General features: G+C 39.2%; 1 protein-coding gene across 1 annotated transcript in view; it reads right to left on the bottom strand.

Annotated features, from left to right (window-relative positions):
• The window catches only part of mcmdc2 (minichromosome maintenance domain containing 2), a 55,732-nt gene that overhangs the window by 21,600 nt on the left and 6,343 nt on the right, over positions 1–27,789 (bottom strand). Inside the window, exons 5-9 of the mRNA XM_059982163.1 lie at positions 24,748–24,943; positions 20,547–20,669; positions 18,758–18,865; positions 8,960–9,070; positions 5,939–6,194 (exon numbers count right to left, since the gene is read on the bottom strand). Coding sequence (XP_059838146.1) covers positions 5,939–6,194; positions 8,960–9,070; positions 18,758–18,865; positions 20,547–20,669; positions 24,748–24,943 — 794 coding nt within the window. The remainder of the gene's footprint in view (positions 1–5,938; positions 6,195–8,959; positions 9,071–18,757; positions 18,866–20,546; positions 20,670–24,747; positions 24,944–27,789) is intronic.

The raw sequence follows: 27,789 nt of genomic DNA, 5'->3' as shown, positions 1-27,789 counted from the left end.
CTCTATATCTAAGGAAGGACATGTTGCTATTTGAGAGGGTCCAGAGGTTTATGCGTATGATCTCGGGGATGAAAGAGTTAACATACCACGAGCATATGATGGCTCTAGGCCTGTACTCAATAGAGTTTAAAAGAAAGAGGGGAAACAATAAAACCTACCAAGTACTGAAAGGATTACAGTGATAGACTCGATAGAAAGTTCCTTATGGTTGTTATAGCTAGGGGTGGTAGTGGGGACAAGCTCCCAGTACCTATTAAATGCTCCCAATGGCATGCATCTCAAATAGCCTCTGACAACCCAGTCCAGCTCCTGGCCTTCACGTGTGGCTTAGCTATAAAGCCCATCGGAACCATTTCTACCGACAGGAGAAGAGACAAAGGCTGGTTACTGGTGCTTTAAAACCAGTCACTTTGGGCAGATGAGGTTCATCAGCCATGGTTGGCAGCTCATTGAGAAGGAAAACTCTGATCTCAAACTTCCACTGCCTTGTGTCTATACTCCTCATGGGGAAGGCTCTGAGAGTAAACCTCAAGGAAGAATTCAGAGCTGGAGTCTCTAAGAGTCCTACATTGAGTTCAATGCTAAGTGGCAACTTTTGCGACATTGCTGGAGCCTAACCGTATTGGTTTCTTCCATTCCTTCGGATTCATCAGCTCATGCAAAGGGGAAGCCTGTTACTTGGATGACATACTGTACTGGCTTGGCTTGCATATAATGTAGGCAGCTGGGATGCAATATCCATGGTCAACCTCAACCAACAGAAGGCCTCAGACAGAGCGGGCATGTAGAGGGTGTTTCTAATAGTCAGAGGCACAGCCTCAGACAGAACAGAGATGAGGCGGAATTTCTTTAGCTAGAATGCAGTGAATCTATGGAATGCATTGCCTCAGATGGCTGTGGAGGCCAAGTCATTGAGCATATTTAAAACAGAGGTTGATCAATTCCTGATTAGCAAGGGTGTAAGGACAATAGGATTGAGAGGGAATATAAATCAGCCATGATCAAATGGCAGAGCAGAATTGATGGGCCAAATGGCCTAGTTCTGCTCCCATGTCTTGTTGTTAGGATTAATTCCAATGATAAACATTTTCTAAGAAAAAAAGTTAATGTTGTAGATTAAATTTATGAATTATAAAGCACAATATATTGGGAAGCAATAGAAAATTTAGCAAAGATATTACAAAACTATTAGTAATTAATGCTATGCCAATAACAATGTGATTAAAATGAAAGACAACCTAGCAGAATGAAGCTTCCATAAAAGTTAAACAATTTACTAACAAGTAAATGTGATGCAGTAGGCTCTGCTGAGATGTACTGCTTGGAAACCAAATATTATAGGATAAATTTTCTACACCCTGTCCTCGTTATATGCAGGGGATACATTCCTCGCAATCGACGCATAACGTGGTCGCATAATGTGAGTAATTTAAATGGAGAAAATAGGGATGCGTTCCAGAGGGCTTCCTAAATATGTTTTTTTCTGTAATTTATTCACATTTTCATACCAGTACAACACAAAAACAGTACCACAAGGCACATCCGTATTGTATTTCATCAATTTAAGGTAATATTCAATGTAATAAATCATAGAAAGTTAACGTACTAGGGTGTACAGTACTCACCAACAGTGGCAGGTGTGTTCGCTCCGGGAGATGAGTGGTTGTTGTGGTGTCGGGCAGCTTTACATGAATAAGGTGCATGGTTGTGGGTCGTCAGCATCATATCAAGCACAGCAAGGGGTGAAGGAAGACTCACAGAACTCTTAGAACTACCGGCACTGGTTTGAAGAAAGTGGTGAGGGTTGTTTGCTTGGTAGCATTTTGTATATAGATAGGGAAATAGTGAAAGCAGCTAATTTGCCAGCAAGAAAAAGAACAGATTTTAAGCCTCCATAAAATATTGGAAGAGATTAGTGAAGCAAAGTAAGAGTATAAATTATGAAAATAAAATGGAAAATGCTGGGAATAGTTAGCACGTCAAGCAGCATCTAAACAGAAACAAAGTTAAGTGAAAGGTCAGTGACTGTTCATTAGAACTGCAGAACTTGTTTAGGTAGTGTAGCAGCACGATGCTATTACAGCTAAGGGCAATGGAGTTAGTTCAATTCCAGTGTCCTCTGTAATGAAGTTTATACATCCTTCCCGTGTGTGTATGTGAGTTTCCTCCTGGTGCTCCACTTTCCTCCCATAGTCCAAAAATGCTAGTAGGTTAATTGGTCATTGTAAATTGACCTGTAATTAGGCTAGGATTAAGTAAGTGGGTTTCTGGGTGGTGCAATTCATTTGGCCAGAAGGGCCTGTTCCATGCTGTATCTTTAAATAAAATAAAAGAACTCCTGGAAGGTAAGTGACAGCAATAATAATCCAACAGCAGATGCAAAACACACAAAAAAAAGTCGAAGATACTCAGCATTTCAAGCAGTATCCATAAGGATAGAAACAGAATTAAAAGTTTCAGGTGAATGACTTGAAAACCAACATCAAGCTGAAACGTTTCTCCCATACAAATGATGCCACCAAGATTAATTAATGAAACTTGATCTGTTTTTATTTTAGACCATATGACATAAGAGCAGAAATAAGTCATTCAGTCTGCTCCACCATTCCATCATGGCTGATCCCAGATCTCACTGAACCCCATACACCTGCCTTTACACCATGTCCTTTGATGCCCTGACCAATCAGGAAACTATCAGCTTCCACCTTATTTTAGATCTGCAACATTTTGAAACAACAAATTATAATGGGAAATGAGGAAATGGTAAAACAAAAATATTATTTTATGCAACACACACAAAATGCTGGAGGAACTCAGCAGGTCAGGCAGCATCTATGGAAATTAATAAACAGCTGATGCTTCGGGCTGAAATGCTTCTTCAGGACTAGAAAGAAAGAGGGAAGATGCCAGAATAAAAAGTGGGGGAGGGGAAGGAGGATAACTAGAAGATGATAGGTGAAGCTAGGTGGGTAGGAAAGGTAAAAGGGATGAAGGAATCTGATAGAGGAGAATGAACCATAGAAGAAAGGGAAGAAGGAGGGGACCTAGGGGGGATGATAGACAAGTAAGAACAGGTAAGAGGTCAAAATAGGGAACAGAAGAGGTGAGGAAGGATTTTTTTTAAGCTGGAAGGACAAATCGATATTTATGTCATCAGATCGGAAGTTACCCAGAGAGAATATAGATGTTACTCCTCCACACTGAAGGTAGCCTCATTGTGGCCCAAGAGAAGGCCATACACAAACGTGTTGGAATGGGAATTGCAATTAAAATGACTGGCCACCAGGAAGTTCTACTTTCGGCAGATGAAGTGGAGATGCTTGATGACCCAATTTACAATGGGTCTTACCAAAGTAGAGGAGGTTGCATCGAGAGCATCAGACACAATAGACAACCCCAGCAGATTTGTAGGTGAAGTGCAGCCTCACCTGGAAGGACTGCCTGCGGCCCTGAATGGAGGTAAAGGAGGAGGTGAATGGGCAGGAGTAGCACTTTGGCTGTCTGCAGTAATATGCCAGGAGGGAGATTAGCGCGGAAGGAAGGAGGAACGAATGGACAATGGATTCACAAAGGGAATGATCCCTGCAGAAAGTGGGGGGGGGGGGATGGTAGAGATATACTCGATGGTAGGATTCCTTTGGGGAATGATGTGTTGGATGTGGAGGCTCATGGGGTGGTAGGTAAGGACAAGAAGAACATTGTTTCATTTTTTAACTGCATTGCAGTTGTGGTTTCTAAATGACAATAAACCAAAATTCAATTCAATTTAAGAGGAACTCTCACTGTTAAAGATAGCAGGAAAATGAGGTGAACGCTGATGTTTGGGAAATAGAGGAGATGTGGGAGAGGGCAGCATCAATGTTGGAGGAAGGGAAAACCCATTCTTTGAAGAAGGAGGACATCTCTGATGTTCTGGAAAAGAAAGTCACTTCCTAGGAACAGATGTAGCGGACACGAAGGAACTGAGAAAAGGGAATAGCATTTTTACAGGTGACAGAGTGGGAAGAGGTATAGCTCATTAATACTGTTATATGTCTGTATCTATAATAGAAGACAGAAATTTAGTCTGGAAATAGCAGGGCTCCAAAATGTTTTAGGTGTATAATCAAAAGGATGGATAAAAGGAAACAAGTAGATATACTTGGTATATAAGTAGTATGTTTAGATACCATACAATAGGTTATCAACAAAATTTGGAGTTCGTACCAATATACTAATTTGGATTTAGAATTAGTTATCAAAAGATTAAAATAGAAATATAGACATTATTTAATTGATAATACATTCTAATAAGGGAAGTGTGGTGCATCAGTGCTTGGATTTCAGCTATTTACAGTCTGTAAATTGACAGCATCAGGTTTTCAAGATGGATAAAATTAGTCAGAAAAATAAGTTGATGATTCAGCAAAGAGACTACAAAGGAGGCGACAAGTTAAAGGGCATACAGAAATAGTAGATGAAGTGGATGAGAGAAATTATCTATTTTGGTAAATTAAAGATCTTTTTGCTAAGTGAAACAATATTAAATATTGCTTTAAGGAAGGATTTGTGTTCCCTTGTACATGAATCACAGGAAGCTAACAGTCAGATATGCTACAAAAAGAATTTACTTGCAGAAAACATGATGTGTACATGACTAGAGATGGTCAAACTACTAAGTTCTTAAGTTGCCTCTTAGCAAAAACAATATAGGTAACTACGTAAGTTTGGCAGTTAATTTCAAAACTCAAGGACTTGGAGCTGAAGTTTTAGCCATTCATAGCAGAACAATTAAAATCAAATATATTCAAGTGCCTAGAAATGGAGGAGCACTAATATCACCAAACATCATAGGGTTGCCAGAAATTAGGGATAATAGGGGATGAGGGATCTCAAAACAAGTGTGTATTTTATAACTGCAATATTGATTATTTGGAAATTGACATAGATTGATGAGCTCAGTACTGGTGAGAGATGGGACCTGGTATGAGTTACAGCACAAGCAGCAGAGCAAATTAGAAAAATGTGTGGTATTTAATAACTTGGGAAGAGGAGGAGTTTGCGTCTATCAGTAAGGAAATCTGTAGTACAAGGCATTGAAAGAAAAACAATTGGGGTACTGTGTACTGTTTTTGTCTCCTTGCCCTTGGAACTACATTTGCTAAGATGCAACACAATCAATGCTTCTGAAATGTGTTGAGGAGAGACTTAGAATGGGCCTTTATTATCTGAGGTATAGAAAATGAAGAGGTGGCCTCACCGAAATTTATCCAATTTCCTGGGTTTAATGGCTTAAGAAAAAAGAAGAGGAATTTGACATTTACCTCTTCTTGCCCATTCCAACATTCAGTAAGGTCATAGCTGAACTTTTGCCTCAACATAATTTTCCTGCACTGAACCTTGATTCCCTTAAAATTAAAAAAAAACTATGAAACCTGACTGACTGAATATCCTGAGTAATAAAGGCTCTTGGACAAAGAATTCTAAATATTTTCCACCTTCTGGCTTAAGAAATTTCTGCATATTCTTATTTGCTGACTCCTCATATTGAGATGGTTCCAGGAAAAATATTAACTCCATATCTACCCCTTTTTGCCTTTAAAAATGTTGTGTCTTTCAATGAGAGCATGGCGCATTCTAAACAGAAGAAAATAAATACTCAGTTTACATAATCTCTCCTTGCATGACAAATACAGCTTCCCAGGAAACAATCTGATAAATCCACTCCCACTTTTGTGATGTAGGGAAACCAGACCAGTACACAATATTTTCAGATTCATTCCTACCAAGGCTCTATTATTGGAGCAAGATATTTCTATGTTTTTATTCTTCTTTTGCAATAAAGCTTAATATACTGTTTGTCATCCTAACAGTTCATGTAGCTGCATGTTTTCTGTAACTTTAAGTGAGGACACCCTCTTGAATGTAAAGACTATACAGTATAAGTTAAACACTGTACCTGTCCACTGTTACTGGATCACTTGTTGCAATTAGAAGATCTAAGTGTTCAGTGGATTTCTTTTTGTTATTGCAGGTCTGAACCAGACTCAGCAGCAGGCTGAATTTAAGGACGTTATAAGTGCCTGGAGGGACAATCTGTATGGCAAAGATATCAGCTAGAACTGCTGTAAATCTCCAGGGTGAAGACATTGTGACAGACAGTAGATATTTGAATCTGTCATTGATGAAAGGTGGATCTTCAATGGAACAATAAAAAAAATATTAGTTTTGTTACATTTGCATGTAAAACAAATATTTTTATACTGGTGTCAAGCCCGTTTAAAGTAGCTTAGATCAGTATGAAGCAAGCCAAGCTTTTCTAACACTGCATTACAGCATTTCTGCCAGGAATGCAGCATTCCCTCAGAGGAAATGATCTGTGTACTTTCAGCATTTACTATTTTGTAGCACTTCCATTGTTACCAAGCTGCACTTCTACTATAGTACATCTATGATCAGATAATGTGGCACAGATCAGAGTCTAAACTTAGTTTCTTCTTGTGCCTTGATGATTCACTAGATCCTTCTACACCCCCCCCCCCCCCATCATCGGGAACATTGGTGTCAGGTTTGTTAAAGATCTAAAAGAACTGAATTAGTTTGTTTCTAATTTTGATACTGTTGCATTGAGGTGGAGCCTAGCAGTAACCACAGGACACAACACACACAAAATGCTGGTAGAACACAGCAGGCTAGGCAGCATCTATAGGGAGAAGCGCTGTCGACGTTTCGGGCCGAGACCCTTTGTCAGGACTAACTGAAAGGAAAGATAGCAATTCACCACAGGACACATGCTGTTTGCTATTCTTATTACACTTGCTAAAAATAACATGAAATCCCGTGTTGTCTTCTCACTAGTCCACAGACATATATTGTTTGTTTCTGCCTTGCAGTGTAATTTCAACATTAATTTGTTACTCCTCAGCTCTTATTTTCACATGGTCTATCTCCGACTCTTTTCCCTTTTTGGACATTTCTGTCTTCATTTCAGTTAATATCGATTACAAGTCTACTGACTCCAACAGCTATCTGAATTATACTTAAACACTACCTCCATTGAATTCTTCCAATTTCTTCATTCCATAAACATATCTTCTTTTCCCTTTAATTATTGATTTCTCTTCACCATAGTCAACAGAGCCCTTGACACAGTCACTCTATTTCCCACTCTTCTGACATTAGCACTTTAAAGCAAACGTTAAATTCCACTATCACATTCTACCTCACTGACCTCAGCACTCAGTGGATTATCCTTCATAATTTCTATCTTCTTCAACCAAATTCAACCACCAGGAACATCTTCTCCTTCTCCTGCAATTGTAATTCTGGTCTGCTGTTCCATCACCACCAACCATATCCCTTCATATACACTTTCCTGTGCAAATGCAGGTGATGCAACATGTGCTCTTTTACCTAATCTCTTCCCATAATCTAAGGGTCCAAAGAATGTTTCACTTGAGATTCATTCAGTCTTCCTCATGTCCAGTGTATTGCACTAGATAATTAAAACATGTTCTCCTCTACATGGGGGTGGGGGGTGTGGGAGACAAATTCAAACTGGGTTTTGTGAGTACCTCCATTCAGTCCATAGAGGTTATCCTGATCATCCTGTTTTCTGATACTTCTATTCTACATCCCGCTCTGACATATCCATTGGTGGCTACTTGCAAGTGATCCACTGAGACTAATACAGACTTAAGAAATAGTACTTAATCTTTCTTCTGGGCACTTTACAACCTTTGAAAATGAATACTGAAAATCATCTGAGAAACCCTTTTGCAGTATTTATTTAGTTTCGTAATAATTTTTATGCCTTGCACAGCTGTCACAAAATAACAAATTTCACTATATATGTCAGTGATAATAACCTTATTCTGATTTCTTCCGCACCCTATCTTTAACTTAAAAGCCAATTTGTTTTCTCTCTTTCCCAGTTCTGATATACAGCCTTCAATATGAAACATTTAACTTTGATTTTCTTTCCACCAATGCTGTCTGATCTGCTGAGTATTTCCGGCATTTCCTGGTCTGATATCAGATTTCACCACCCAACCAGCTGATCTATCTCACTCCAATATACCTCCTTGTCACCATCTGAAATTCTGCCAATAATAGTTGTGTCACCAGCAACATTTGAATAGATGGCATTTAAGCTGTGCCTAGCCACACAGTCACTTGTGTAGAGAGAGTAGAGCAGTGGGCTAAGCACACAACCTTGAGGTAAGACAGTGCTGATTGTCAGCGAGGAGGAGATGTTATTTCCAAACCACACAGACTGTTGTCTCCCCATGAGGAAGTCAAAGATCCATTTGCAGAGGGTGGTACAGAGGCCCACATTTTGGAGCTTGCTGATTAGAATGGAAATTGTTGTCACATTTTCAATATCAAGCTTTTCATCATGGAACTTGGGACACATGGATGTTGTGAGAGAGGAAAGGGCCAATTGGAATTTTCAGTATCATCTTCCTTGTTCCACCTGTAACCTTATAGATCCTGTCAATATTCTCAAATGAGTAATACCCACTTCAGTAAGCAGGGTGAGAAACCACTTCATTGCAAGGTGGTTTGGGAGCAGGGTGGTCAGGAAAGTTGGTAAGAAAGACATCCAAGTAGCAGTCAGAGGCTTACACATACATTTTGAACATAAATGTATGAAACTCTATTCATGTTTACAATGATACATGAAATGATCAACTACTCTCTTTGGCATTTATGTTGCAAGTAGGTGTTAAGGCACTCTGAGGAGACTGCAGCATTTTTAGTATGCTCTTAACCACAACTGAAATTAGTTCACTTGGACTGCATTCCTTTGAAAGGAATGCATTCGGGATTCAGTCACACCATGTCAACTAAACTTAAAAATATTATTTTGCTTATAAAATATATTTCACATTGTCTTATTCTAATGTAATTAATGATTAAAGTATTTTCCTTACATATTATTAATTAACAGAAGTTTTACCATTTGGTAACCAGGGCTGTATGTTGTTTGCTTCCATGCATAAAGCTAGCTGTGAGCCACTGTATACATGAGTTGGAATTCCTGTCACATGGTATCTATCACCCATCTTCATTCTATTGGGGAGTTCATCTTTAACAAAAAATATACATGTCAATATTATTTTACATATTACACATGGTTTATATCAAACATGCTGAAGTCAAAGGACACATTTCGTAAGACAAATTTTAGCACTTTCTGTCTATCTAAATCAGATGAGTTTCTTCACAACTGCTATCCAAGTTGCCAGACAAAGTAATCAATGATGGCAAACATGTTTATTAAATTTTGGGAATAAAAATAATCCCCTCTAAATCACACAAATAACATCACATTTCCTCCACTGTAAGTGGAAGAATCAAAAGGGTACAAACTACTGCTTACTATGTCACTGTATCAGGTCCTTATCAAATTCCTCCCAAATGCTGATTATTCATTAATATGCAGTGAAAACAATATAATTTTATATAAAATCATTGCCACAATACCCAGAGGGCTTTCTGATTGTGAGCTCACTCACCTTTAACAATGGGCTTTTCACACTATGTTAACACATCCATAAGAGGATTCATGGTAATAAAACCAAATTATGACATGTACCCATGAATTAATGTTCTAGACTGGCCACAAAATGATTCACTATCAGCAAACCTTTGGTCGCTGATCCTGAAAAATCATACTTTTATCCACTAACATTCACTTTTAGTAAATCACTATCAAGAATGAGAAACAGTCCTTTAAATTCTGTAACTACTATAACAAGTGACTATTTCCCAGCATAAAATTAGCAAAAGCGACATTTTTAGTTGTTGTTTTGTAGAAGCTTCCACAAGTATTGCGTAAAAGACTTCTGTATTTGGAATGACTGACTACATTTCATCAATGTCTGCAAATACCAACTACTCAAAATAATCAAAGGAAAAATTTCATGTTCTACCAGACCAAGGGTATTTAATATTTCTGAGTATTAAGAAGTGTCTTGCATTAACTCTTTCAGTCACTTGAATTGTCAGACTGAAAGTGGAGTCCTCAGCAATTTTGTTTCAAAGATTAACAAGCACAGTCAATGTATCAAACTCTTTACTGTCTCTTTAAATGAGAACTATTTGTGCATTGCCATTTGAAAAAGTAAGCCCCAGAAACTTTTCAACAAAACAGCAGAAAGGATCTTGATTCATTTGTACTGAAACCAGGTGTACACAGATAACACATTATGTGACTGACTCATTCAAACTTTCCAGAATTAGTTTCGCGCTTGTAAGACAATCCCACCCCACTCCCCTATATACAGTGGTATGCAAAGGTTTGGGCACCCCTGGTCAAAATTTCTGTTACTGTGAATGGCTAAGCGAGTAAATGATGACCTTGTTTCCAAAAGGCATAAAGTTAAAGATGATACATTTCTTTAATATTTTAAGCAAGATTTTTTTTCCCATCTTTTACAGTTTCAAAATAACCAAAAAGGAAAAGAGCCCGAAGCAAAAGTTTGGGCACCCTGCGTGGTCAGTACTTAGTAACAACCCCTTTGGCAAGTATCACAACTTGTAAATGCTTTCTGTAGCCAGCTCAGAATCTTTCAATTCTTGTTTGGGGGATTTTCACCCATTCTTCCTTGCAAAAGGCTTCTAGTTCTGTGAGATTCTTGGGCCATTTTGCACGCACTGGCCTTTTGAGGTCTACAGATTTTTGATGATGTTTAGGTTGAGGGACTGTGAGGGCCATCACAAAACCTTCAGCTTGCACCTCTTGAGGTAGTCCATTGTGGATTTTGAGGTGTTTTAGGATCATTATCCCGTTGTAGAAGCCATCCTCTTTTCATCTTCAGCATTTTTACAGAAGGTGTGATGTTTGCTTCCAGAATTTGCTGGTATTTAATTGAATTCGTTCTTCCCTCTACCAGTGAAATGTTCCCCGTGCCACTGGCTGCAACATAAGCCCAAAGGATGATTGATCCACCCCCTTGCTTAACAGTAAGAGATGGGTTTTTTTCTTGAAATTCTGCACCCTTTTTCCTCCAAACATCCTTTGCTCATTGCGGCCAAAAAGTTATATTTGAACTTCATCATTCCACAGGACTTGTTTCCAATATGCACCAGGCTTGTTTAGATTTTCCTTTGCAAACTTCTGATGCTGTATTTTGTGGTGAGAATGCAGGAAAGGTTTTCTTCTGATGATTCTTCCATGAAGGTCATATTTGTGCAGGTGTCACTGCACAGTAGAACAGTGCACCACCACTCCAGAGTCTGCTAAATTTTCCTGAAGGTCTTTTGCAGTCAAACGGGGGTTTTGACTTGCCTTTCTAGCAATCCTACAAGTGGTTCTCTTGGAAAGTTTTCTTGGTCTTCCAGACCTCAACTTGACCTCCACCATTTCTGTTAACTGCCATTTCTTAATTACATTATGAACTGAGGAAACGGCTACTGAAAACACTTTGCTATCTTCTTATAGCCTTCTCCTGCTTTGTGGGCATCATTTATTTTAATTTTCAGAGTGGTAGGCAGCTGCTTAGAGGAGTCCATGGCTGTTGATTGTTGGGACAAGGTTTGAGGAGTCAGGGTATTAAAAAGCTTTGGAATTTGCATCTCCTGGCCTCTCTTAACGATGACTGTGAACAAGCCATAGCCCTAACAAGCTAATTAAGGTCTGAGACCTTGGTAAAAGTTATTTGAGAGCTCAAATCTCTTGGGGTGCCCAAACTTTTGCAAGGTGCTCCTTTCCTTTTTTTCCCCACTCTAAAATTGTACAAAAGAAAAATAATACACTCATCTTACTTAAAATGTTGAAAAGAATGTTTCATCTTTAACTTTATGACTTTTGGAGATCAGTTCATCTTATACTCACTTAACTATTTACAGTAACAGAAATTTTGACCAGGGTTCCCAAACCTTTGCATGCCACTTTATATTCAAACATTTATGAGCCGGGTTTAAAGAGCTATTATGTAGGGACAACTTCCCACATATGCTCTACCTATGTACAAACACAAGTGTAATGGCTTCTCTGTAATGTTCACTGCTGATGCAATGGTTTCTCTGTAGCAGCAATGTTTGGGTTATGGCTAGGAGATAACGGGGATTGGTATGCAGGTGTTAGCCAATGAGGAAATGTCGTTCTTTCTTGTGTGTCTGGAGGCTGGGTCTTTGCGGTCTTTTGTTGAGGAGAGATGAAGAGGAAAGACACATGTGGAGAGAGCTGGTAGACAACCAGATGGAGTGGACTGGGATCTGAGGGTCCAAAGGTTGGTGACGTTCGGAGGAGATCGATGGTGGAAGAATGACTACTGAGTGAGCTTCAATGGGGACTTTGACTTGGGCCCTTTTTTTGTTTTGTTTATTTTCATTACTAAACCTATATTCAGATTAAGATTCATAAAGTCTATCATTTAATTGCATATGGTGTACTGTCTGATGTTTTGTGTTGTGGGTTTGTAACTGGGGATATACAGCATCCACACAAACGTGATTACCCAGTTTGGCAGGCCCAAAGGCTGATTCCCCTAGACAAACACGAGCAGGGCAAGCCTGAGGGTCACACAAGCAATTGGTGTTCCAAAAGTAATGCAACCCACTTCCACTGGTGCTTCAGAAAACTTGCCCTCAAGTAAGAAGTAATGATGAGGTTTTTGTGTCTGTTCCATTTTTATTCATTTTTGTGCATGGAGGAGGGATTTGGGAGTTGATTATCATGCTGCTGTTCTTTTCTTTCTTGGTTTCATGTCTACCTGGAGAAGAAAAATTTCAGAGTTGTATTCTTTGATAATAAATGAACCTTTGGACCTTTTGAACAGGCAAGGAACAAGAACCTACTGCTGACGTGGAGAATTTGCCCTCTTGCAGAACATTTATTTTGGACATTTAAGTAATCTGAACATCAGTATTCTATCCTGAGTATTTCAATGATGACTTTAGATTCTTGAGGCCTGTGTTATTATTGATGTGCAGGTAAACATTTCTTTTCGCTTGATTTCAAGAAGATAAACAGTAAGGTATAAAATTGTCTAATTACATGTAAAGAAAATTGGTGGGTTTATTTTTATTGTGATTTTATGTTAACTAAGTGTCATCAGTACTAATCAACAAGCTTCCAAACCTGGGCCTCTGTACCTCCCTCTGGAACTGGATCCTTGACTTCCTCATCAGGAGACCACAGTCAGTTTGGGTTAGAAACAACATCTCATTGACAATCAGCACCAGTGTATCTCAAGGATGTGTGCTTAGCCCACTGGTGTGCTCTTTCTACACCCCTGACAATGTTGCAAGGCACAGCTCAAACACTATCCATAAATTTGCTGGTGACATAACTATTGTTGGCAGAATCTCAGGTGGTGATGTGGAAGAGCACAGGAGTGAGATAGATCAGCTGGTTGAGCGATATTGCAACAACAATCTTGCACTCAACATCAGTAATGTTGACTTCAGGAAGAGGAATTGAATGGAAAACACACCAGTCCTCATCAAAGGATCAGCGGTGGAAATGCTGAGCAGTTTTAAGTTCCTGGGTGACAATATCTCTGAAGATCTATCCTGGGCCCAACATATATTGATAATTACAAAGAAGGCACGACAGCAGCTATATTTCTTTAGGAGTTTGAGGGTGTTGGGTATGTCATAGAATCACAGAAAAGTACAGCCATTTGTTCCATTTAGTCCATGCCAAACCATTTAAACTGCCTACTTCCATCGACCTGCAGCAGGACCATAGCCTTCCATATGCCTACCATCCATGTGCATAAACAACCTCTTAAATGTTAAAATTGAGCTTGCAAGCACCACTGTGCTGACAGCTCATCCTACACTCTCATGACTCTCACTTTTCACCTTCACCTTCACCCATGTTCCTCTGGTTGTAGTCCCACCCAATCTCAGTGGAAAAAGCCTCCTCGCATTTGCCTTATCTATACCACTCATAATTTTATATTTCTGTCAAATTTCCTTTTAATCTTCTGTATTCCAAGGAATAAAGTCCTAACCTTCTCAATTTCTCCTTATAACTCAGGTCTTCCAGACTCAACAAATTCTTTGTAAAATTTCTCCACACTCTCTTAAATTTATTTCCATCATTCCTGTAGGTAGGTGACCAAAACTGCACACAATACTCCAAATTAGGCCTCAACAACATGTTATACAACTTCAACATAAAATCCCATCTCCCGTACTCAGTACTTAGAATTATGAAGGCCAATGTGCCAAAAGCTTTCCTTACAACCCTAAGTACCTGTAATGCCACTTTCAACAAATTTATGGACCTGTATTCCCAGATCCCCTTGTTCTTCCACACTCCTCAATGTCCTACCGTTCACCATGTAAAACCTACCCTGGATGGTCCTACCGATGTGCAAGACCTCACACTACTCTGCATTAAATTCCAAATGCCATTTTTCAGGCTATTTTTCCAGCTGGCCCAGATTCTACTGCAACCCACAACAGCCTTCCCAGCTATCCACCACACCCCCAATCGTGGTGTCATTTGCAAAATTGTTGATCCAGTTAACCACATTATCACCCAGATCATTGAAATAGATGGCAAACAACAATGAACCCAGCACCGAACCCTGCAGCACACCACTCATCAAAGGCTTCCAATCAGAAAACCACTCTCTGGCTTCTCTTTCAAAGCCAGCGTCGAATCCAATTTACTACCTCATTTTGAATGCCAAGTGACTGAAATTTCTTGACCAACCTCCCATGCAGGACTGGGTCAAATGTCTTACTAAGGTCTATGTAGACAACATCCATTGCCTCACCTTCATCAAATTTCCTGGTAACTTTCTTGAAAAACTATACGATTGGTTAGACACGACTTACCATGCATGAAACCATGCTGACTATCGTTAATCAGTCTATGTCTATCCAAATATTTATAGATCCAGTCCCTCAGAATACCTTCCAGTAACTTTCCCACAACTGAAGTCAGGCTCACCGGCCTATAATTTCCTGATTAATTTAAAGCCTTTCTTGAACAGCTGAACAACATTGGCTGTCTTCCAATCCTCTAGTATCTCAACTGTTGCTAAGGATGATTTAAATACTTCTGCTAGAGCCCTGGCAATTCCTGCACTTGCCTGCCACAGGGTCTAATGGAACATCTTATCAGTCCTGGGGATTTATTCATCCTAATTTGCCTCGGGACAGCAAACACCTCCTCCTCTGTATTTTGTATAGGGTCTATGAAGTTGATTCTGCTTTGCCTCACTTCTACATGAGTCCATTTCGTGAGTAAATATAGTTACAAAATATTCATTTAATATCTCCCCCATCTATTTTGGCTCCACAGGGTTACCTTTCTGATCTTCCAGAGGACCAATTTTGACCCTTGCAATCCATTTGCTCTTAATATATCTGTAGAAGCCCTTGGGATTATGCTTCACCCTGTCTGTAGAGCAACCTCATACCTTCTTTTAGCCCTCCTGATTTATTTCTCAAGTGTTCACTTGCATTTCTTATGCTCCATAGGCACCCTATTTGTTCCTACCTGCCTATACCACTATGCACCTCTTTTTAATTCCTAACCAGGGCCTCAATATCTATTGAAAACCAAGGTTACTGACACCTGCTATCCTTACCTTTCATTCTGACAGGCACATACAAGCTTTGTACTCTCAAAATTGCACTTTTGAAGGCATCACTCTTAGTATACTTTTACCAGAAAATAGCCTGTTCCAATCTACACTGCCAGATCATTTCTGATACCATCAAAATTGGCCTTTCTCCAATTTAGAATCTCATGCTGTGGCCAAGACCTATCTTTTTGCTTATTTACTTTGAAACTAGTGGCACTGTGATCACCAGATGCAAAGTGTTCCCTTACACAAAGTTTTGTCACTTGCCCTGTCTCATTCCCTAATAGCAGATCAACTATCACACACTCTCTGATCAGGACTAATATGTACTGATTAAGGAAACTTTCCTGAACACATTTGACAAACTCTATCCCATGTAGTCTTTTTACAGTACAGGAGTTCCAGTCCATGAGGTAATGTTACAAATATATAAGACCTTGGTCAGACTCCACTTGGAGTACTGTGTTCAGTTCTGGTCACTTCACTACAGGAAGTATGTGGCTAGTATAGAGAGAGTACAGATGAGATTTACAAGGATGTTGCCTGGATTGGAGGGCGTACCTTATGAGAATAGGTTGACTGAACTTAGCCTTTTCTCCTTGGAGCGACAGAGGATGAGAGGATACACCTTATAGAGGTGTATAAGATGATGAGAGGCATTGATCGTGTGATAGTCGGAGGCTTTTTCCCAGGGTTGAAATGGCTAACATGAGAGGGCACAGTTTTAAGATGCTTGGAAGTGGGTATAGAGGAGATGTCAGGGGCAAGTTTTTCACACAGAGAGTGGTGGGTGCGTGGGATGCACTGTCAGCGGCAGTGGTGGAAGCGGATACAATAGGGTCTTTTAAGAGCCTTAGATAGGTACATGGAGTTTAGAAAAATAGAGAGCTATGCGCTAGGGAAATTCTAGGCAATTTCTAGGGATTACATGGTCAGCACAACATTGTGGGCCAAAGGGCCTGTAATATGCTGTATATTTCTATGTTCTATGTAATATGTGGAATGTTAAAATCACCTACTATCACAACCTTATACTTAATGCAACATTCTGCAATCTCTCTGAAAATTTGTTCCTCCAAGTCCTTTGGACTGTTGGGTAGTCTGTAATATTGCCCCATCAATGTGGTCAAACCCTTCTTATCTTTCATTTCTGCCCATAACCTTATGTGACAAATTCTCCAGCCTGTACTGACTGAGCACTGCCATGACATTTTCCCTGACAAGTCATGCCATCACTCCTCCTTTAATCCCTCCTGCTCTGTCACATCTAAAATGGAATATTGAGCTGCCAGTCCAGCCTTGCCTGTTGCACTAATGTCTACAATATCATAGTTTCAAGCGTTGATCCATGCACTGAGCTCATCTGCCTTTTACAATATTCTTACATTGAAACATACACAGCTCAATACATTAGTCACCCTATACTCAATCTTTTGGTTTCTGACCTTGTGTAAGGTCTTAACAACATCTGTCTCCACATCTCTCCACTAACTGTTTTGGCACTGTGGTTCCCATCTCCCTGCAATTCTAGTTTAAACCCCACTGTGCAGCACCAGCAACCTTCCCACTAGGATTTTAGTCTTCTTCCAGTTCAAGTGCAAACCATCTCTTCTGTACCACCAAAGACTCTAGCAAATTTCTACAGATGTACTGTGGATAGTATTCTAAGTGACCACATTACCATCAGGTAATTCAAGCTCACTGGTACTTCAAATGGCAAGAAACACATTTTCTGAGGTAAAATGCATTAAATTATCACCGCAAACTGTGAGGGGGCGAACGATGGTGAGGCGAGTTTACGGGATGAGCCAAGGTGGTGTGTTGTACAATCCATGTAGGTGGCGTGAGCCATTCGAAGAGGAGAAGTTGGGTCAGTGGTTGTATAATTTATACATTCTTTGATAATAAATGAATCTTTTGCTTTTATGCTGGCTTTGACTTCCCTTGTCAGCCACAGTTGCATCATTCTGCCTTTAGAATACTACTTCTTCTTTGGAATGTACCTATACTGACCCTTCTGAGTTGCTACAAATGTATACTATGCCATTGGTGTGCTGATCATAAATGTGATGTTGTGTATGCATGTTTCTGAAGATTATTTTTGATATGAATCAAAGGGGAATTTAATATTTTTCTCAAATTTAGCAGGAGTTTTTAAACTGATAAACTACAGCAGCTAAGAATTTTCTAGCAAGTTATTAATGATTAATGTTCTATGAGTCCTATGTCTGACAGGACATAAAATGTCAAATGCATGGTATTCAATATCAGTTGCCTTGTTGGCTGGAAATGCACTTTTCCACAAACCTAATAAATGGAAAGTTATCCACTATGACCTTCTTGCACAGGCAAGGGTGATGGCACATTTGCAGGAGGAGCTCAGAATGCTGGAATGTTTCAGTGAGGAAAATGCAGAATCAGAAGTGTTACTGATTCTTAACAATCAGCAAGTAACATTTTGGTTTTTAATCTCTGATTTAACATAAAATTACATTAGCAGAAATGTCTCTAATTTGCCTCAAGTTAGAGAAGCAGTAAATTAATTCACACTTGATTGCTATCTAGTAAATCCTTCTGGAAGTGCACACAAGGACAGACAGGATAAGAGTTTCCCATAATCCTCCACAGTTATTAAGAGGTACAAGATAGCTACTGATGCCCATTGTGTTGTATGTTATCCTTTTGGAAAGGAAAGATTCCAGCAGAACCTATTGGATAATGATTGTAAGAATCACAACCACAGAACCGTCGTATCTTCTTCCATTCTTTAAAGTACACGTGATATGTTCTTAATTATAGATTGTGATTATGTCACCCACTAAATGTCCATCTTTTGACAACTAGATTCCTTTGAAGTACGCTTTGCATGAAATATAGGGCTGCACTGCAGTTAAACAAGGAAAACTGCTACATAATATTTTCAAAACAATGCTACCTTTACCTTTATTTCAGAGTATAAATTGCTTACAGATTTGTCAGTAAATGACATTAAATATAAAGAATCAGTCAAAATCCTGTGTAGCAATTTGAGTGGAGAGCAACAAATTGAGTGAAAATGGTATGAAATGGTATTTACTTTAAGAGATAGCTGACCAAAATGACATTTACCTGTAGAGACATTCACAATATTTGCAATACCTTTGAGTATTGCTTGTCATTTCAATAAAACAAAAATCTTAAATTTTAGTGCCGTGTTGCAAATAAGAAAGCTAACTTACCCCTTAAAAACACAGTGAAAGACTGATACCTGGAACATGGCTTGTTGACTGGATTTCCTTTAATAACATCAAGGGCAGCTGCATCAATCATTTCAACAAGCTGTTTGTCTTGAAAACATATAAATAAAGTTGAGCAAACATAGTTATATTTTATGGAAATTTATATCAGTTCTTTCAGGGCATTATAATTTATTTAAGGACTTAAAAAACTTATAAAACTTTAAACAAAGTACACTTTTGAAAAACAGAATTTAGATCTCTCCCCCCAAAAAAGGAGAATGTGATATTTCAAAACTTAATTTCATAGATTTTGTTAGGTGAGGCTATCAAGTCATGTAGGGCATTCAAAAGAAAAGAATTGGATCTGTGATACAAATCAGCCAAAACAAACTAAATGGTAAGAAGAGTCTTGAGAGCCTCACTGACTTCACTCCGTTCCTGTAGAATGAACAGATATATTTGTAAATTTATAGTTAAGCATTCTGTAATTCATTTGTATATTTTTCAGTAATTTTATGATATAGTATTAGTCTGTCTAATCTGCACACCTTTCCTGAAGAAAAATAATAAAGAATTCATTATCATTAATAATGTGTTTAGTTGTCCTGCACCAGCATTGTAACACAATGCCATGCAGCAGGAAACCACACCCAACCTTAACCATCAGGTTTGGAATTTCTGCATTTTTCAGCATTATCCAGTAAAAGAATTCTGCTTTTACCTTAAAACGACTTGCTTTTTAACACTATCATAGTCTTCAGTTACTTCACATTGCCTTCATTGCTTCAGAAACTCCTTCCCCATTTCAAAAATGTAACTAATTTCAAATATTTTCCTACCCACCCAAGTTCCATAACTGACAATGAAGCAGTGTTTTTATAATAAAAACTTTATTGCAGAACAAATAACATGTATTATATTTTAAAAACACATCTGAAAGTAACAAAAAATTGTTTTTCCATTCCAACATTTAATTTACAAACTTTAAGCTAATAAAAACATTATATACGTAAAAATAACATTCCACACTGCTATCAAGTGCTTTCAGATTAAACCCCAGAGAAACTCTATACTTGTACCACCCGACCTAATTTTTTCTTGGCTTCTATCTCAGGTTGAACCAAATAACCTGCAATCCTGTTTGACCTTGCATTGAACTTCTGACTCAGTATTACCTCCTTTACAGACAAGTGTGACACACAAATTCTGAACCAAGGGCTCTACTTTTTTGTTCAGAATAATAGAAACAATATGGTGGTGGTTAAGTAGGAAAATAACAGAAGGTGACAAATCATAAATGAACATTTTAGGTGGTGTTTTAAATTACACTTTTCCTCCACTAATTTTTTCATAATCCTTCTTCCTTTTTTATACATTAAAACCATCCCAGTGATCAGATTAAATGATCAGGATAAACAGACTTTTTTTAAAGTGTTAAAATATTTGGGACTGGTTCTTTCTATTCCCCCTCTGACAATACACACATCTCCACAAAGAGGCTTTCCTGAGCAATAAAAGGAAGGAAACTTGCTCTACTTTTCACTGTAACCTTGATCTAATAAAGTTAATTATTGTGGCTTGGCATTGGTTGCTAATTACATAAAACATTAATTGGCATTTTAATTCCAATATCCATTAAGCAGAGATTTTACAGAAGTTCCTTCCTTCATCCTCACACACTAAAAGTCTTTCACTGTTGATTTAGAATTGCCTCTTAGTAGTTAACATGTTCAAAATGTCATTATTTTATGCAGAAAGAAATTAGGAATATATTGAATTATGTACATACCACCCAGCACTCTGAATTTCACATCTTCCTTGAGTGGAGAGTTACACAAGGTGCAAGTAAAGTCCTTTCGCACAGTTGCTGATTCTGTAGCACCTACAGTATGCACCCGAATATACCGAAAGCCTGGTATATGTAATGACATTATATGTTTTTAATTCAATACCCTTTCAGAACTCAGAGTTGATTTTAGTCAGTTCTTAACATTAGTGCAAAATACATTTACTAAATCAGGAGCCATATTAATGCACGATGTTTCAGCAATCTTAGATCAAAATTATGTACTAATAGATTATCTTAGTAGGACTGGCTGCTTAAATTTATTTATTCAAATATCAGATTGGATTAGAGGTAACTAATGTATTAAAGATAAAAGATCCTGGCATTTAAAAAAAATTAATCAATCCCTTTGAAATTATGTATTTTGTTGCTTGTAGCATCTTATGACACTCATTCCAGTAATGTCTCAAAATAAAAGGTTGTATATTAACTATGACTGATTAAGGATGTGATAAGCATTTTACAAATATACATTATATTCTAAAGTTGTCTAAAGAGTGGTACATTCAGAGCATGGCAATGGTAATATATGTCATCAACTTATCTGGCAAGTTAAACAAAATTTAAAACCAAGGAAGGTTAAGAATGCTTGCACAAATAAAACACCAAGAATAAACTCCATAAGCTATTTATAAAGCTTATAAAATTTATTAATGTTTAATTTCAATATTTCTAGAATCATGCTCCACTTAACAAGTTGTTATAATTAGAATTATGTAGTAAAGTTCAAAGTACAAAGTAAATTTATTATCACAGTATTTCATGTAGATATGCTCAATGGTGGGGAAGGCTTTATCCACGATGCACTGGGCCATATCCACTATTTTTGTGGGATTTTCTGTTCAAGGGCATTGGTGTTTCCGGGCTGTGATGCAGCCAGTCAATATACTCTCCGCTATAGATGTTGGTCAAAGTTTTAGGTGTCATGCCGAATCTTTGCTAACTCCTAAGGAAGTAGAGATGCTGCCATGCTTTCTTCATAATTGCACTTACGTGCTGGGCCCACCACATAAACAATAACACCAAGGAAGTTAAAGTTAAAGTTGCTGACTCTCTCCACCTCTGATGAGGACTGGCTCATGGACCTCTGGTTTCCTCCTCCTGAAGTCAATAACTATCTCTTTGGTCTTGATGACATTGACTAAAAGGTTGTTGTTATGGCACCACATGGCCAGATTTTCAATCTCCCTCCTATATGCTGATTCATCACCACCTTTGATTTGGCTTACGACAGTGATGTTGTCTGCAAACTTGAATATGGTATTGGAGCTGTGCTTAGCTACACAGTCATAAGTGTAAAGCGAGTAGAGCAGGGGACTAAGCACACAGCCTTGTGTGCACCTGTGCTGATGGGATTGTGGAGGAGATGTTGTTGCCAATCCAGACTGACTGGGAACTAGAAGCAAAGAAATCGAGGATCCAATTGTACAAGGAGGTCTTGAAATTTATTGAATAGTTTTGAGGGGATGATGATATTGAATGCTGAGGTCTAGTCGATAAATAGCATCCTGATATATGCACCTCTGCTGTCCAGATGTTCCAAGATTGAGTGAAGTGCCAATTAGATGACATCTGCTGTGGACCTGTTGTAGGCAAACTGGAGAAGAAACAAGTCGCTTCTCGGGCAGAAGTTCAGAATCAGAATAAGAACCAGGTTTAATATCACCAGCATATGTCGTGAAATTTGTTGTTATGCAGCAGCAGTACATTGCAATACATAATAATACAAAACTGTAATTTACAGTGTGTGTATATACATGTATGTATATATATGTACAGTATATTAAAAACAAAAAAAGGGCATGTCTTGGGTAATGGGGGTCCTTGATGATGAATGCAGCCTTTTTGAGGCTTCACTCCTTGAATACGTCCTGGAAGCTGGATAGGCTAGTGCCCATGATAAAGCTGAATGAATTCAAAACTTCCTGCAGTTACCCCCCCCCCCCCCACCCCCGTACCAGATGGTGATGCAGCCAGTTAGATTGCTCTCCACGGTACACATGTAGGAATTTGTGAATGTCTTTAGTGACATACCAAACCTCCTCAAAATCTGAATGAAACATAGCCATTGTCATGCTTTCTTTATAACTGCATCAACATGCTTGGCCCAGGATAGATCCTTAGAGATGTTGACACTCAGGAACTTGAAACTGCTCAGATTTTCCACTATTGATCCCTCATTAATGACTGGCGTGTGTGCTAACATCTTACCCTTTCTCCATAATCGATTCTTTGGTCTTAGTGATGTTGAGTGCAAGGTTGATGCTGTGACTTCACTCAGCTAGCTGATATACACACTCCTGTACACCTCCTTGTCACCATCTGAAATTCTGCCAACAATAGTTGTGTCATCAACAAATTTATAGATAGCATTTGAGCAGCGCCTAGCCACACAGTCATGGGTGTAGAGAGAGGAGAGCAGTGAGATAGGCACACATCCTTGAGGTGTGCCAGCGTTGATCATCAGTGAGGTGAAGATGTTATTTCTGATTCACACAGACTAAGGTCTTCTGGTGAGGAAGTCGAGGATCCAGTTGCAGAGGGAGGTACAGAGGCCCAGATTTTGGAACTTTTTAATCAGAACTGTAGGAATGATTGTGTTAAACACTGAGCTGTAGTCAATAAACAGCAGCCTGACATGAGTATTAGTGATAGTCAATAAAGCAGCTCACCCTGCTCTTCTTGGGCACTTTTATGATTATTGCCTTTTTTGAAGCAGTTAGGAACTTCCGACTGTAGCAATGAGAGACTGAAAATGTCTTTGAACATACCTGCCAGTTGGTTGGCACAGGTTTTCAGAGCCCTACCAAGTATGCCATCGGGGCCTGATGTATTACAATGGTTCATACTCTTGAAAGACGTTCTGATGTTAATCTCCGAGACAGAGATCACAAGGTCACCAGATACTGCAGGGATCCTCATAGCTGTAGTTTTACTCTCCTTTTGAAAGTGTGCATTAAAGGCGTTGAGCTCATCTGGGAGCGATGCTAGGCTTTACTTTGTAGGAACTAATGGCCCGTAAACCCTGCCAAAATTGACGTGCATCAGATTCCACTTCTAACCTCAATCAGAATTGTTCTTTTGCTCTTGGGATAGCACTCCGTAAGTTTTACCTGGCCTTTCTTGTATAGTCCCGGATCACCAGACCAGAGTGCCATGGATCAACTCCTCAGCAGACTATGAATCTCCTGGATCATCCATGGCATTTGAATCGGGTATTACAGCAAGTTGTCGTAGACACATATTCATCCAAGCAGGCTTTAATGAAGTCAATGACAACTGTGGCATACTCATTCAGACTCAAAGATGAATCCCTGTACACTGTCCAGTCCACTGACTTAAAGAAGTCCTGTAGGCACTTCTTCGCCTCCTTTTCCCATACCTTCTTGGTCTTCTCTACTGGTGCTGCAGACTTCAGTCTCTGCCTATATTCAGGGAGTAGAAGTAGTCAGGTGATCAGCGTGGGTGAGGGATGAGATGGTAAGCCTTCTTGATGGTAGAGTGACACTGGTCCAGTGTGTTGGCTCCTCTAGTTCCATGAAGTGATAATTGAGGGACCTTTTCAAGTTGGCCTGGTTAAAATCCCCCAAAATGATAGAGAAGGCATCAGGATGCGCTGTTTCATGCCTGTTGATTATGTCACTCTGTTTGTCTAGAGCCTGCCTTATACAAGCCTGAGGCAGAATATACACTATTACTAAGATGATGGCTGAAAACTCCCACAGTAGAAAAAATTGGATGACACTTGATCACTAGATATTACAGGTCGGGTGAGGAGGACTGGGATAGAACTGTCAAGTTAGTGTGCAATGGAAAGTTAATCATAAAGCATATTGCACCACCTCTGCCTTGAAAAGCTCAGCAGTTTCCCTGTTGATATGTTTCCTCACCACCTCCCACTGTGGATGTAAGTGCTACTGATAATAGTCATTGAAACATGTTACCACATTCTTCTTAGGTACCGGTATAATTGAAGCCTGCCTGAAACAGGGGGGGTACCTCAGACTGCCGAAGTGAAAGGTTAAGAATCTCAGTGAACACCAGCCGGTGTTCACTGAAATCTTTAAGTAGCATAAATAAGTAAATGAAAATAACACATTAAAACACAAGTTTTTATTAAATTCCTACTGATTATTTTTCTTACCTGTTGAAAAGGGGCAGCTTGATTCAGAACAAAGGAATCTTGCACCTTGTGTGTACTTTGTTACAGTTGTCATTGCAATAACTACTCCTTCTACCTTATAATACCTCAGCAGCTGGTATCCACGGGGAAACTGACAAAGGCTAAGTGAGTAATTTGGTAATGGAGGCAAGTGTGTCAACTTTAGCACTACGTTAACCTTGAAAAGACCAGATGAAGTTATTTGTGGAAGAATTGCATTTAACAATTTGTTTTTCTTTAAATCACTGGATAATTCTATTAAGTGTCAGTACTGCCTAGCAGTACTGGTGGTTCTAAACTAGAAGACTATACATGCAAATCAAGGACTACATAATGCAGGCTTATACTTCTAGTAAGGGAGGGGAAAATGAAAGGAAAAGCACAATTGAAACTGCTTAATTCCACTTAAAATTCTGCTTTATATTTGTACCATTAGCCTGATAATTAAAATAATGAAGCTATTTAAAATAACCATAAAGATATGAAAGACACTGTTGGAAACAGCAGATCAGGCAGCAGCATCTTTGCAGAGGAAAGGTGTTAGCTTTTTGGGTTGAAGGCCTTTCATTAGAATTTTAAGTAGAGACAAAAATAGGTTGTTTTGTGGTGCAGAGAAGGTGGGGGGGGGGGGTATTATAGTTATCAGCAGTACAGAGTTGGTTGGCCCATTACTAAATTTAAGGATTTTTTCAGCTTTTAGGGCTTCTGATTTAGGATCACAGAGGGCTTCATTGAAAAGGCAGTGAGATATTGCCCAATCTCTGTAATACTCCCAGTGCCATGTGCTAGTCAGGACAGGAAGAGGATGATAATACAGATGAATAAGTGGGTGAGGAACTGATGCAGGGAACAGGGTTTCAGTTTCTTGGATATTTGGAACCTTTTCTGGGGTGGCAGTGACCTGTACAAGAAGGATGGGTTGTAGAGAGGAACCAATATCCTGGCCTGTAAAGTTGGTAGTACTACTCAGAAAGGGTTAAACTAGTTTGCAGGGGAATGGGATCCAGAGCACCAGATCAGAAAGTGGAGGGATGGAGAGGATGGTAGATGTCAGGGCCAGTAAAAACAGGTGGGAGCAAAAGATACGGGACAGATAGTTTGAAGTGTATGTATTTTAATGCTAGTAGTATTATGTGTAAAGGTGATGAGCTTAGAAGATGGAATTATAATGTTGTGGCCATTACAGAGACTTGGTGAGAGAAGGACAGGAATGGGTGCTTAATATCCCAGGGTTTCAATGTTTTAAATAGTGAGGGAGTTAGAAGAGGTGGGGTATTGCACTACTAATCAGGGACAATATCACCGCTGCCCTCAAAGGGGGCATAATGGAGGGCTCACCTAATGAGTCTATGAGTAGAACTCAAAAATAGGAAGGATGCAATGACTCTGATGGGATTGTGCTACAGATTCCCAATAACCACCAGGACACTGAGGAACAGATATGCAGGCAGAGTAAGGAAAGGTGTAAAAACAATAGGATTTTTGTCATGGAGGACTTCAACTTCCTTAATATAATCTGGGACCTTCTCAGTACAAGCAGGTTAGAAGGGGCAGAATTTGTTAGGCGCATTCAAGTAGGTTTCTTAAATCACTGTGTCAATAGTCCAACAAGAGAAAGGACAGTACTGGACCTGGTGTTTGGTAATGAGCCTGGCTAAGTGACTGACAATTCAGTGGGTGAACAGTTAGGGAACAGAGATTACAACTCCTTTAAATCTCAAGATTGCTAAGGATAGATAAAGATAAACATGAACCTTGTGGGAGAGTATTAAATTGGAGAAGGGCAGATTATGACAGCATTAGGTAGGAACTAGGGAGAGTTAATTGGGAACAACTGTTATTGGGCAAGTTCACATCTGACATGTGGAGGGTGTTTAAAGACCAACCAACTGCACAGAGTACAAGATGGTTATGTTCCAGTAGGAAGAAAGGACAAAAATGGCAAGGCAAGCGAACCCTGGATGTTGGAAAAAGGTGACAAATTTAGTCGAGAAAGAAAAGGAAAAGTATGTAAAGCTTAGGAAGTTAGAATCAAACAGAGCCCTTGAGGATAAAGAAGACAGAAAAGAACTAAAGCAAGTAATTAGGAGAACCAGGAGGGGTCTTGAAAAGTCCTTGACAAGCAGGATTAAAGAGAACCACAAGGCATTCTGATTATACAGTACATCAAGAGCAAGAGGATAACTGGGCAGAAAGTAATAGCACTCAAAGATAAAGGGAAGAACATTTGCTTTGATGCAGATGATGCGGGTGAGGTCCTTAATGAGTACTTTACATCAGTATTTAGCAAGGAGAAGGACATGGTATTGATATGCTAGGATATTTTGTAGAGGAGGAGTTAAAGAGCATTAAGGCGGTTAAGTTCCCAGGTTCTGATAGGATATACCCCAGCTTATTGAGACAGGCAAGGGAAGAGATTGCTGGGGCCTTGACTAATATCTACATGTCCTCTCCAGCCACAGGCAACATCCCAGAGGCCTGACGAGTAGCTAATGTTATTCCATTTTTTGAAAAGGGAACAAGGGATAATACTGGACACTCTAGACTGGTAAGTCTCAAGTCAGTAGTAGAGAAGATACTGGAGAGAATTCTTAGGAATAGGATATATAAGCATTTAAAAAACTTGGGTCAAACATAGAAACATAGAAAACCTACAGCACAATACAGGCCATACTTTACATGTGTTCACTTTAGAAATTACCTAGGGTTACCCATAGCCCTCTATTTTTCTAAGCTCCATGAACCTATCCAGGAGCCTCTTGTATCAGACCCTATTGTATCAGCCTCCACTGCAGTCACCGGCAGCCCATTCCATGCACTCACCACTCTCTATGTAAAAAACTTACCATTTCAGCCCTGGGAAAAAGCCTCTGACTATCCACACGATCAATGCCTCTCATCATCTTATACACCTCTATCAGGTCAGCTCTCATCCTCCATCGCTCCAAGGAGAAAAGGCCGAGTTCACTCAACCTATTCTCATAAGGCATGCTCCCCAATCCAGACAACATCCTTGTAAATCTC

The sequence above is a fragment of the Hypanus sabinus genome, chromosome 1 (genome assembly GCF_030144855.1).
Source record: "Hypanus sabinus isolate sHypSab1 chromosome 1, sHypSab1.hap1, whole genome shotgun sequence".
In the NCBI taxonomy this organism is placed as follows: domain Eukaryota; kingdom Metazoa; phylum Chordata; class Chondrichthyes; order Myliobatiformes; family Dasyatidae; genus Hypanus; species Hypanus sabinus.
This window is presented reverse-complemented; position numbering and strand designations above follow the sequence as displayed.